General features: G+C 41.6%; 1 protein-coding gene across 2 annotated transcripts in view; it reads right to left on the reverse strand.

Moving 5' to 3' along the window:
* Positions 1 to 991: 991 nt before the first annotated feature.
* SCRN1 (secernin 1) overlaps positions 992 to 13,633 on the reverse strand; it is a 32,570-nt gene continuing 19,928 nt past the window's right edge. For both annotated transcript variants that reach the window (XM_056519905.1, XM_056519906.1), the window contains exons 4-9: positions 13,297 to 13,475; positions 9,103 to 9,294; positions 7,387 to 7,552; positions 6,871 to 7,033; positions 4,249 to 4,408; positions 992 to 3,268 (exon numbers count right to left, since the gene is read on the reverse strand). In XM_056519905.1, the coding sequence (XP_056375880.1) occupies positions 4,250 to 4,408; positions 6,871 to 7,033; positions 7,387 to 7,552; positions 9,103 to 9,294; positions 13,297 to 13,475 (859 nt within the window). In that variant the 3' untranslated portion in view covers positions 992 to 3,268; position 4,249. The remainder of the gene's footprint in view (positions 3,269 to 4,248; positions 4,409 to 6,870; positions 7,034 to 7,386; positions 7,553 to 9,102; positions 9,295 to 13,296; positions 13,476 to 13,633) is intronic.

The raw sequence follows: 13,633 nt of genomic DNA on the forward strand, positions 1-13,633 counted from the left end.
TTCTCCCGAGTACGGAGATACCCCATATGTGGGCGCAAAGTGCTCTGGGGGCGCACAACAAGGCCCAGAAGGGAGAGTGCACCATGAACATTTGAGGCGATTTGCACAGGGGTGGCTGATTGTTACAGCAGTTCTGACAAACGCAAAACAATAAATATCCATATGTGACCCCATTTTGGAAACTACACCCCTCACGGAATGTAATAAGGGGTGCAGTGAGCATTTACACCCCACTGGTGTATGACAGATTTTTGGAACAGTGGTCTGTGAAAATGAAAAATAAAATTTTTGATTTGCACAGTCCACTGTTTCAAATACCTGTCAAACGCCAGTGGGGTGTAAATGCTCACTGCACCCCTTATTAAATTCCATGAGGGGTGTAGTTTCCAAAATGGGGTCACATGTGGGGGGGTCCATTGTTCTGGCACCATAGGGGCTTCCTAAATGGGACATGCCCCCCAAAAACCCTTTCAGAAAAACTCACTCTCCAAAATCCCATTGTCGCTCCTTCCCTTCTGAGCCCTCTACTGCGCCCGCCGAACACTTTACATACGCATATGAGGTATTTCCTTACTCGAGAGAAATTGGGTTACAAATTTTAGGGTGATTTCTCTCCTTTTACCCCTTGTAAAAATTAAAAAATTGGGTCTACAAGAAAATGTGAGTGTAAAAAATGAAGATTTAGAATTTTCTCCTTCACTTTGCTGCTATTCCTGTGAAACACCTAAAGGGTTAAAACACTTACTGAATGTCATTTTGAATACTTTGGGGGGTGCAGTTTTTATAATGGGGTCATTTATGGGGTATTTCTAATATGAAGACCCTTAAAATCCACTTCCAACCTGAACTGGGCCCCAAAAATTACGATTTTGAAAATCTTGAGAAAAATTGGAAAATTGCTGCGGAACTTTGAAGCCCTCTGGTGTCCTCCAAAAGTAAAAACTTGTAAATTTTTTTATGCAAACATAAAGTAGACATATTGTATATGTGAATCAATATGTAATTTATTTGGAATATCCATTTTCCTTTCAAGCAGAGACTTTCAAAATTAGAAAAATGCTAAATTTTCAAAATTTTCATGAAATTTTTAGATTTTTTACCAAGAAAGGATACAAATATCAGTGAAATTTTACCAATAACATAAAGTAGAATATGTCACGGAAAAACAATGATAAGTAAAAGCATTCCAGAGTTATTAATGTTTAAAGTGACAGTGGTCAGATTTTCAAAAAATGCCCAGGCCATGAAGGTGAAAATGGGCTGGGTCATGAAGGGGTTAAAGGTGCTGGAGGGAAGGCATTACCTCTTCTAGCTTCCTGGCACTCCATTTTTACACAGTTGCTTCTTTTCCTGCCAATCGGAGCTCATCACATACTCCTCTCTCCTATGCCATGAAATAGTGCTAGTAAAAGTCTGTACACTATAGATGGCATGTGGAGAGAGAGAGGGGTTACTAATGCACTGAACATGCAAGAAGCAATGAAGGGGTTACACAAAAAAAGGTTCACAATGCCCCACGGCCACAATCTCTCTCTGCTAACATCACGACCGTTCCTCCTGGTGACTGACACACAGGGCTTGCCTGCCCGCAGCAGCCCTGTGCAGTTTGCCCTCACATACACCGTCAATGAGTATTACGACACATGTTGAGTATAATAGTATTACACTATAATACACATTCATGGTGCATGCAGGGGTAAACTACACGGGGCCGCTACAGGCAGGCAAGTCACGTGTGTCAGTCATCAGAAGAAAGGTGTTGTGGCCCTGGCACATAGTGGACCCTGGGCCCTCCCCTCTGACACTCTAGGACGGGATAAAACATGTTTTATTTATTGGAAACAAAAGGTAATCCTGGCATTAACTTGATAACCCCATACCGCACTGTGTGGCCAGTTTAACAGCTATAGATACAGTGGCAGGTGCACTTTAAGTCCTGTAGAGGGGAGTGAGAAGATACTTGGGGTTTACTCTACTTCTCTTAAGCACACATGGGGGGGGGGGGATTTATCAAAACTTGTGCAAAGAAAAAGTTGACCAGTTGCCCATAGCAACCAATCAGATTGCTTCTTTCATTTATTAAGAGTCCTCTGAAAAATGAAAGGAGCAATCTGATTGGTTGCCATAGGCAACTAGTCAACCTTTCCTCTGCCCTGGTTTTGATAAATCTCCCTGACAGTTTTTAAAAGATTGAAAAACACCTTTTTTAATGTCTTAGCAACTGATTCTCAGTTGTGGCTTTGCAAAATGCAGGACAAAGAGGGAGATTTATCAAAGGATTTACACTGTTTTTTCCAGTCGAAATTTGTCGCACAGAAAGTCGCAGTCTAAATATGTGTGACTTTTTTGCGACTTTTGCTTTAGAGGATTTTTAGAAGATGATGCATTCTAGTCTATTTTAGACAGAAATGCATTGGTGCTGAATTTATCAAAAGCGACTTTTCAGCGACAAGTCGCATTGGCCTAAAGTACGCTGAAATGTCAGACCATGCTGGAGCAGGTTTATATACAGTCTAAAGCATAGATCCTGAAGTCTGTGCACAGAATTTATCTAGAGCCGTGTGACTTTTGATAAATTAGGCGCACAATAGATCAGCCTAACCCTCTGTAGTTTGGTCCATATTGATGCGGGAAATAGACAACTTTGATAAATCCCCCCCAAAGTGACCCAATCGTTAATTTGATGCTTTGCTACAATATAAAGGGGAATAAGTATCTTCCTAATAAAAACCATGGGGGTAAAGAAGATAACTCAGGATATCATGGATCTATGGACAATTGTCCAGCTATAAATTGTTGTGCTTGTCCATTTTCTAAGATATATGGTCGGCCTTAAAAAATATTTGGTTGGCCTTACACACTCATAAAACATTTATTGTTAAATCCTTTTTAATCAAATGTTCAGTTTATTACACAATCTAATTCCATTCCATACTCTCATTTTATTACTAATACAGTACTCTACAAAGGTCTTGCAATATTTTACTCAGTTCGTAATAGTGAACCCTCTAGAAGTGTAAATGTTCTAGTTACAGCACCTTTACAGCTATGATCCTCACATGTAGTACAATGTATGTTAGAACATGGTGAGTTCTGTTAATCTACAGGCATAGAGAATGTGAGGATGACTCTGTTCCCTGAACATACACACATCACAGCGAAACACAGAGCTAAACAGAGCACAGCAACGTTGGCCATGGTGCCACATGGAGAAGAGTTGACAGCCACGTGCTCTTATTTCCTGAGGGCAGTATTCTTGTCATGGTACCTAAAAAAAAATACATAAGAACGGAATTAAAGGTTAGGGACCTAAATCTACTCTCCATTACAGGTAAAGTAATCAGGAGCTATAACTTATTTAACACACAAAGGCAGATTTAGCAAACCTTGTGTAAAGCTGTTGCCCATTGCAACCAATGAGATTCCAGTTTTTATTTTTCAGAGGCCTTTTTAAAAACTAAGCAGGCAATCTGACCACTTGCTATGGTCAACTACTCCACTCTTCCTCTGCACAGGTTTTGATAAATCTTCCACATAGAATCTACCCTTTTCCTTATTTGTACTCTACAAATACAGGGGTTAGCTGAAATATGTCAGAAGACAAATATAAATCATGAACATTTATGTCAATTGTGTTTCATTTTATGTTATCCAAACCAAGATCCAATGCACAGAGCAGCGTGGATAGGAGCATTGCCATCCTGGAAGATTGCATCACCATTTGGAAAGACAGTCTGGACCATGGGAAGGAATATGTCACTTAGAATATTCTTTTAACTTTTTCTTTGAGGATGACTATAGCACACCAAACCATACAATAGCCCCCACCATGCTTAACAGTGGGCTTAAACCGTCAACATTGTAAGCTTCATTGGTGATCTCCAGACATACACACAACCAGAGGTGGAAAAAACTGTCAAACTGGTCTTATCCGACTATGTCACATTTCCATTGCATCTTTGTCATGAATATAATTTTTGTGCATTGCACACCTGACAGTTTTGGCAGATATTGGTACCATTAAACTTTGCAGAAGTTTAAGGGGCCGTACTTTTATGTTTTTTTTAGCAACAATTGCACAAAGTGGTTAAATTTTTCTCATAGCAAGCAGTTCATTAACTGTCACATATATGTGGGCAGTACAGTGGCTCAGTGGTTAGCACTGCAAAGAGTTTGTATGTTCTCTCCGTGTTTGCGTGGGTTTTCCCGGAGTACTCCGGTTTCATCTCAAAATTTTTAAAAAATTACCTCACTTGTAGAATTTTATTTCTGTATCAACACAGTCATAGAAAAGGTCTGCTACTTCAGCACTGTCTATTGGATTGGAACTACTGAGTAAATCTTCAATGGCATCCAAGCCTTGTTTCTCCAGATCTAACATTATATTAAGAAGTTGATCACCTTCCTCCTAAAGGGAAAAAGTAAAGAAAGAAATCTCCGTCTTGTTAAAGAAATACTCCAGAAGTTATATGAAGTTACACTTACCATACACTAACCTATACCACATTTGAACATCCCCAAACCATCCCTAATTTGCTTTTAATGAGTGAATTATCCAGTTTCTAAATCTTGATTATAGGTAGCTACAAACCCCTGATGACCTGTCACTTTTACAATAAGTAATATAGTTCTTTCCAAACATGCAGGTCAAAAGTTACCCATATCATCATTTGGCTAACAGCTATCTGCCATTTATGTGTTGTGAATGGAGAAAAAAGGGGTAAGCTGCTGCTAGACTCTGCCCTCAAAGAATAAAAGAATCGTTCAATTAAAATCCAGCATTCCTGATCCTTGATCCTTCTTTTCCCTCTTCTGTCATAAACGAGTTGGAAGGCCCCCATACATATAAGTGTCCAGTTAGTGAGTATGTGATCTGCAGCCCCAGAAGTTTATTGGCCTTGTCAGCACATTATATCTAACATGTATTTGTCCTAATGTATTTGCGTATAATTCATTTGGAAAGTCTTCAGACCCTTTAAATTTTTTCTAGTTTTCCCCCATTGTTCCCACAAGTGCAAACAGAATGTTAGAAATCTTGGCTAATTTTTTAAATTAAAAAACTAAAATACTGCATTGACATAAGTATTCAGACCCTTTACTGAATTAGTTGACTGGTCTCTCTGTCCAAGTTATTAAAAAAAAAACACCCCCATAGCATAATGCTCCCACCACTTCACTGTATGGATGGTATTAAGCAGGTGATTAAGCAATGCCTGGTTTCCTCCAGACATGACGCTTATAAAAAGAGGTAAAAAATGTCATCAGACCAGAGAATCTTATTTCTCACACTCCTTCAGGTGCTTTTTGGAAACTGCAGGTGGGCTTTCATGTGACTCTTCTAAATGCTTCTGTCACGATTCGGCTTACAGGTAGTGGATCCTCTGTGTCAGCGAGGGATTGGCGTGGACCGTGCTAGTGGACCGGTTCTAAGAGGCTACTGGTGTTCACCAGAGCCCGCCGCAAAGCGGGATGGTCTTGCTGCGGCAGTAGCAACCAGGTCGTATCCACTAGCAACGGCTCAACCTCGCTGACTGCTGAGAAGGCGTGGGACAGAAGGACTAGGCAGAGGCAAGGTCAGACGTAGCAGAAGGTCGGGGCAGGCGGCAAGGTTCGTAGTCAAGATGGATAGCAGAAGTTCAGGTAACACAGGCTTTGGACACACTAAACGCTTTCACTGGCACAAGGCAACAAGATCCGGCAAGGGAGTGCAGGGGCAGTGAGCAGATATAGTCTGGGAGCAGGTGGAAGCCAATTAAGCTAATTGGGCCAGGCACCAATCATTGGTGCACTGGCCCTTTAAGTCTCAGAGAGCTGGCGCGCGCGCGCCCTAGAGAGCGGAGCCGCGCGCGCCAGCGCATGACAGCAGGGGACCGGGACGGGTAAGTGACCTGGGATGCGATTCGCGAGCGGGCGCGTCCCGCTGTGCGAATCGCATCCCCGACGGCCATGACAGTGCAGCGCTCCCGGACAGCGGGACTGACCGGGGCGCTGCAGGGAGAGAGACGCCGTGAGCGCTCCGGGGAGGAGCGGGGACCCGGAGCGCTAGGCGTAACAGCTTCTTTCTAGCCACTCCAGATTGGTGGAGTGCTGAAATGAGCGTTGACCTTCTGGAAGTTTCTCCCATCTGTACACAGAATCTGTGGAGCTCAACCAGAGTGACCATTGGTTTCTTGGTGACCTCTCTTACCAAGGCCCTCCTCCCTCGATTACATAGTTTGGTAGGGTGATCAGTTCTAGTAAGGGTCCTGGTTGTTCCAAACTTCTTCTATTTAAGAATTATAGATGCCACTTTGCCCTTGGGAACGTAGTAAAAAAAAAAAAAAATATTTTACTGATATTATTAATGCATGTGTTAACCTGGCCAAACATAAGATTAACTTTGGCCAAATCTACCAATCTACCACTTTTGGCATAACCTGCTCACCATTTGTTGCATATGTTGTCCTCCTGACTCTCCCCTGATGGCAAATGTCAAGAAGGGGAAAAGGATCAAGCAGTTGGATTTCAATATGTCTAATTCCTTTGTTTTTAAGGGAGAGGAGGTGTCTGGTAGTGGCTAATTCTTCATTATCCACTGAGAAAACATGCATATTAGCCAAGTGTTCACGTGTATGAGGATGTTGGAAGAGACAGAAGACGATTAGACAAGCATTCCGCCCACAACTACCTCAAAAGTATGGCCAGTATTAGATGGAGTCATGTCTTTTCTACAGAGTCCTACCAAGACTCCTTGTTTAAATGCTCTGTCCCACAGGGTACCTTAATAATTTCATTTTTTTGAGTTATATTTAACAATAAAAGATAGGAGATGAATAAAGACCCGTACAAAAAGCTGTCCTAAATATAATGTGCATTTATTATGTCACTTACCTTATCTTCATCCATTAAAGATAGTGCACGTTGATGGGCTTCATAGAGTTCATGTTTTCCTTGTGAATGATCATAATCACTTAGATTATCTCCTACACAAGAAGCCTGCACCTTAAGGACGGTTTTCACATCTTCCACAAAGATAAAAGGTTTAAATATAGACCTTAAAAATAAAACAAGCAGAAGCAATGATGGATTATAGCATAGACAAAAAGGGGCAAGTGGCCTAGATCCTCCACCATCCCAACTCCCACCACATGTAAACTTGTCATGGCATCAGCATGGTTTTACCCTGCATAGCTTTGTTGTAATGGAGAACCTATATGGTAGTATTATGGGGGTGCTAATACTGTTATTTAGCGTTACATTTTGGTATCTTTAACCATTTGTGTTGTTTTAATTATTTCCATTCATATTCTCATGTCTAATTTTGTATTTTTTCAGATACAATAATGACTTGCAGTAGGGATCTCATATCAGATTATGGTACTATATTAAATAGTGAACATGACTGACCTTGATGGATCTGGTGTGCCAGTGAGAAAGTGAATGCAGGGCCATTTATCATCCCTGGGTATTACCGATACTGCACTTGCTGTAGTTAGGAAGGTGTCCGTGTCCACACAGATTCCACTACTTTTATTACGAAGAAGATTTATCATTGATTCCACGGTCATCAGTTCTGATAAAGAAATCATGGCTCATAGTTACTGAAATAGTTCCAATATTATCCAGTCCATATTCTTCTGTGGATTCAACCTCAAGAAAGAGGCTTGGTTAGAGTCAATGCACCTGTAATCTGAATCCTGTACAAAAGTTTTTGTTTCATACAAAGATGCATTTGAGATCACAACCATTTAGATGCGGACATTTATCACAGGGCTTCCAAATAGCAGACAAAAAGACATAATGGCCTTCAGTTTTATTCTTTCATCTGTGAAGCTTTAAATCTGTCTTAGCTGTATATAAATGATGGGACAGAACTATTAATAATATACAAAAGTAATTACTAAATGAAACCCTAAACAGAGAAAACACAGGAAAAAATTCCAGTAACTTTGTATCTTCCTTTGCTTTAAAGGGGTATTCCGGCTTTATACATCTTATTCCTAATCCAAAGGATAGGGGATAAGATGTATGTTGCAGGGATCCCACAGCTGAGTGCACTGAGATCGCGGGGTTCCTCAGTGACGGGACCCCTGCGATCATACATCTTATTGGATTGGGATTAAGATGTATAAAGCCGGAATACCCCTTCAATCCTATTTTGTCTTTTGCTACTGAAAATGAAATGAAATACATAAAGAATTCTGTATGAGTTACAGGAGATCATCCTTCCTCTTTTTTTCACAATAGTAAAACTGGCTGCAGAAGGAGCCTCCCCCCACAAGTTTGTTTGCAGTGGGAGACAAAGAATGCTAAGCCACACCTGCTTAAAGGCCCCATAATGTGGAGTTGAACAGGTCAATACTCTCCTTTGTAATTGGCCCAGTGGTCAGTCGACAAATAAGCAAACTCTCATTGGTCAGCTGATCATAGGGTTTTGACAGGTTTAAAAATCATTTTGTCAGCTGCATATTGCCCTGTGTAATAGGGCATGTGGGGGCCAATGAATAAGAGAAGTTAAAGGCTGCATGAATGATCCAGCGATGATATTTGTGGCCCTGGAAATCCAATACAGAGCAATATCATAGGCTTAGTAAACGAGTGCCAATCTAGTAGAGCAGACTGTGTAATACAGCCCTAAACTTTAACCCCCTCCCCCCTTAAACTTATGCCTGCTGACAATGGAAGAAATGTAAATCTGTATTCTCAGCAAGATTTCTACACAACTGTTTGCTACTGTCCAGCAGACTGACAAACACTGTGGGCAACTTTATTTCCCATTAACTTTTATGATTCAATTCTAGGTTAATGTTCCTTGTTCACTTTAGAACACTTTATGGAAGTTCAAGTTGTGGGTGGATGAAGAGATGTAGATTATGGATTTCTTGTGCAATAATGCAGCTACAAGGCTGACCTTTATTTTGTTATAAAACAGTCATATTTATTCTCTGTATGAGTAATGCCTTTCAATGCATAGTACATTTTAAATATATATATATATATTTTATTATAGTCAGCATATTTTACATATTTTAGTGAATTGCAAGAGGTTCTCCCCTATTATATACATACACATTTCAGTTTAAAATGGATGATGCAACTGCACAGGGTATGAGGATTTCTTACCTCCCTCATTTTCTACAGTCTCTTTCCCCAAACAATCATCTCCATCTGTATGTTCTGAAAAAACTTCTGCAAAGTTAAACTCTTCTTCTCCACTCCACCAACCCTGGCCTCGGGCATGACTCCGAAGCTCTGGATGCTCCAGATCTATATGTGTCTTTAGTGAGAAATGATTGCAGATACATCTTACACCATCTATATTAGGAGAAATTAAAGGGGTATTCCAGTTTCAGAAAATTGATTTAAAATAAGACATCCTCAAGATTTACAACTTTCTAAAATAGTTTTACAACACATTGTACTAGTCTCAGCTTTTGCTTTATTCAACCCTGACAGGAAGTTGAGTAGTTCTTTCATTTTCAAAGTGTCTCCAGCTTCTTCCTCTCTTCCAAGACTATGCATCACCATCTGCTGTCTAAGGAGGCCTGGCTGGATCATGTATCTTTTATTAATTGTCCATTTTAATACCAATACTTTACAATAATCCTAAAATCCTGAAATACTTATTCTGGCCACTAAGCCTATTAAAGGGGTACTCCGGTGGAAAACTCCGCTCCTGACAGTTGCAAACAGGTTTACTATGGGGATTTACTCCTATTCTGGACAGTTCTGACACGGACAGAGGTGTCAGCAGAAAGCACTGTGGTCACACAAAAAAAAATGTGAAAAGAACTTCCTCTGTAGTATACAACTGGAAGAATTAACAACTGGAAGAATTATGATTTTTAAAAAGAAGTAATTTACAAATATGTTTAACTCTCTAGCACCAGTTGATGAAAAAAAAAAATTTCACTGTAACCCCTTTCACCGCGGCGGTCCCGAACAGCCCGACTGAGCAGCCGGGTCATTTTCACTTTCGCTTTAGAAGCGGCGGTCAGCTTTGACCGCCGCTTCTAAAGGGTTAATACCGCACATCGCCGCGATCGACGATGTGTGGTATTAGCCGCGGGTCCCGGCCGTTGATGAGCGCCGGGACCAACGCGATATGATGCGGGATCGCGGCGCGATCCCGCTTCATATCGCGGGAGCCGGCGCAGGACGTAAATATACGTCCTGCGTCGTTAAGGGGTTAACCTGTTGGGGATGGAGGGCGTATTGATACTCCCTCGCGTCCTGGTACTTAAGGACGGAGGGCGTACCTGTACGCCCTCCGCATTTCCGATCACCGCCGCTCGCCGGGCGGTGATCGGACTAGGGTGACTGCTGACATCGCCTAGGGGTGGTCCTGAGACCCCCCCATGTCGGCAATCGCCGCAAATCGCCGATCAATTCAGATCGGCGATTCCGGGCTGATCGGGTCTCTGATGACCGGATAGCCAGGAAAATAGGGATGATCGGAGCTGTCAGAGACAGCCCTGATAATCCTAAAGCATAGGAGCGAGCTGACAGCAATGCTACCTCCTCCTATCCCCTACCATTTGTCAGTCAGGGACTGACTGACTGACCAACGGCAGGAGGGGGGGTTGGGGGCTAAAGTTTAGATTCCCCGCTCTTCCCACCAATAGAAGTCCGGGCAGAGCAGTGGGGGGGGGGGTGCTGGAAAGCTGGGGCAGCGGCGGCGGCGGAGGAGACTGCGGGTGACAGTGAAGATCCTCTTTGGTGAGTGATCTTCACTGTGGCCTGCTAGAAGTTACAAAACTACAACTCCCAGCATGCCAGAGCCCACTGTGCAGTGGTCTCCGAACTGTGGTTTACAGATGTGCAAAACTAAAACTCTCAGCATGCCCAGAGAGTCCAGGCATGCTGGGAGTTGTAGTTCTGTAACATCTGGCCCGTCAGAAGTTGCAGAGCGACAACTCCCAGTATGCCTCGACAGTCTTGGCATGCTGCGAGTTGTAGTTTTGCAACATCTGGAGGGGCGCAGTTTGGAGACCACTATACAGTGGTTTCCAAACTGTACACATCCAGATGATGTAAAACTACAATTTTCAGCATGCCCAGACAGTCAAGCATGCTGGGCGTTGTAGTGCTGCAACATCTGGCCCTTCAGATGTTGCCGAACTACAACTCCCAGCATGCCAGGACAGTCTGAGCATGCTTGGATTTGTAGTTTTGCAACATCTGGAGGTCTACAGTTTGGAGACCACTACTTAGCGGTCTCCAAACTGTTCTTCCCCAGTTGTTGCATAACTATAACTCCTAGCATGCTTTTCGTCTGTTAGTGCATGCTGGGAGTTGTAGTTTTGCAACAGCTGTAGGCACACTGGTAGGGAAACACTGAGCTAGAGTCTGTTTCCTAACTCAGTGATTGCAACCAGTGTGCCTCCAGCAGTTGCAAAACTACAACTCCCAGAATGCACTGACAGACCGTACATGCTGGGAATTGTAGTTTCGCAACAGCTTGAGGCACACGGGTAGTTCCTCTCCAGTGTGCCTACAGCTGTTGCAAAACTACAACTCCCAGCATGTACGGTCTGTCAGTGCATTCTAGGAGTTGTAGTTTTGCAACAGTTAAAGGTTGGATTTGAAAATGTAAAAAAAAAATGTTTCCTGGAATGCTGGTGTTACCCCAAATTTTTCATTTTCACAAGGAGTAATAGGAAGAAAACACCCAAAATTTGTAACCCTATTTCTTCTGAGTGTGGAAATGTCCCATGTGTGGGTGTAAAGTGCTCTGCGGGTGAACTACAATGCTCAGAAGAGAAAGAGGCACATTGGGCTTTTGGAGAGAGAATTAGGCTTTTTTTTTTTTTTTTTTTTTTTACGTCCTACTTTCACGAAAGTTCGTAAATATCCTGTGGGGTGTTAAGGCTCACTTTACCCCTTGTTAGTGTACTTGAGGTGTGTAGTTTCCAAAATAGTGTGCCATGTGTTTTTTTTTTTTTTTTACTGTTCTGGCATCATGGGGCTTCCTAAATGTGACATGCCCCCCAAAAACCATTTCAGCAAAATTCGCTGTCCAAAAGCCCAATGTCACTCCTTCCCTTCTGAGCATTGTAGTGCACCCACAGAGCACTTTACATACACATGAGGTATTTCCTTACTCGAGAGAAATAAGGTTACAAATTTTGGGGGGCATTTTCTCCTATTACCCCTTGTGAAAATGAAAAGTTTGTGGTAAGATCAGCATTTTAGTGTTAAAAATAAAATTTTTCATTTTCACGTCCCACTTTAGCGAAAGTTCGTCAATCACCTGTGGGGTGTAAAGACTCAATTTACTCCTTGTTAGGTTCCTTGAGGGGTTTAGTTTCAAAAATTGTATGCCTTGTGTTTTTTTTTTTTACTGTTCTGGCATCATGGGGGCTTCCTAAATGTGACATGCCCCCCAAAAACCATTTCAGCAAAATTTGCTCTCCAAAATCCCATTGTCGCTCCTTCTCTTTACTGCACCCACAGAGCACTTTACATCCACATATGAGGTATTTCCTTACTTGAGAGAAAATTAATTACAAGTTTTGGGGGGCCTTTTTATCTTTTACCCTTTGTAAAAATGAAAAAAATGGGGCTACAATACCATGTTAGTGAAAAAAATTTAGATTTTGATTTTTCTTTTCCATTTTGCTGCTATTCCTGTGAAACACATAAAGGGTTAACAAACTTTCTGAATGTCATTTTGAGGGGTGGAGTTTCATAATGGGGTCCATTATAAGGGATTCCCAACATAATGGGGTCCATTATAAGGGATTTCCAATATAAAGACCCTCATATTCACTTCAAAACTGAACTGGTCCCTGAAAAATTCAGATTTTGAAATTTTCGTGAAAAATTGGAAAATTGCTGCTATACTTTGAAGCCCTCTAATGTCTTCAATAAGTAAAAACATGTCAACTTTATGATGTCAACATAAAGTTAATATATTGCATATGTGAATCAATATGCAATTTATTTGACATGTCCCCTTTTCTTACAAGCAGAGAGCTTCATAGTTAAAAAAAAAAATTCAAATTTTTCCTGAAATTTTCACATTTTTCACCAAGAAATGATGCAAGTATCGACGAAAATTTACCACCAACAGAAAGTAGAATATGTCACGAAAAAAATTGTCTCGGAATCAAATTTATAAGTAAAAGCATCCCAGAGTTATTAATGCTTAAAGTGATAGAGGTCAGACATCTTATCAGACATCTTATCCCCTATCCTTTGGATAGGGGATAAAATGTCTAAAGCTGGAATACCCCTTTAATAGAGATTGTATAGGTAAGTTAATGTGGCATTTCAGCAACCTGCCTGGCAACATTTGTTAGCCTGATCACTTACCTGTGATTTTTTCAGCTGCCCAGAATTTGCCTACCGTCTCCAGGACCCATGCCTCCTCTCTATCCACCATGAGGAAGGCACTGTGGTAGCCCTGACTGTCTGTCTGCCCATACTCTTCTAATAACGAGGTGATGACATTAAGGGCTTCTTTAGCACTTGTTCCCCGCTCAAGACCAAGTCTGAAAAAGCAAAGGCCGATGTAAATGAAAAGCTCTACAAAACTATCAGATTATACTCCAAACACAGAAAAAATAGCAAATTCTTCCACCATAGTTTATCTCTACATCAGATCCACTCCTGGTTTTCAGCTAAAAAATTTCACCAACTGCTAAGTGTG

Source organism: Hyla sarda, chromosome 5 (assembly GCF_029499605.1).
Source record: "Hyla sarda isolate aHylSar1 chromosome 5, aHylSar1.hap1, whole genome shotgun sequence".
Lineage (NCBI taxonomy): Eukaryota > Metazoa > Chordata > Amphibia > Anura > Hylidae > Hyla > Hyla sarda.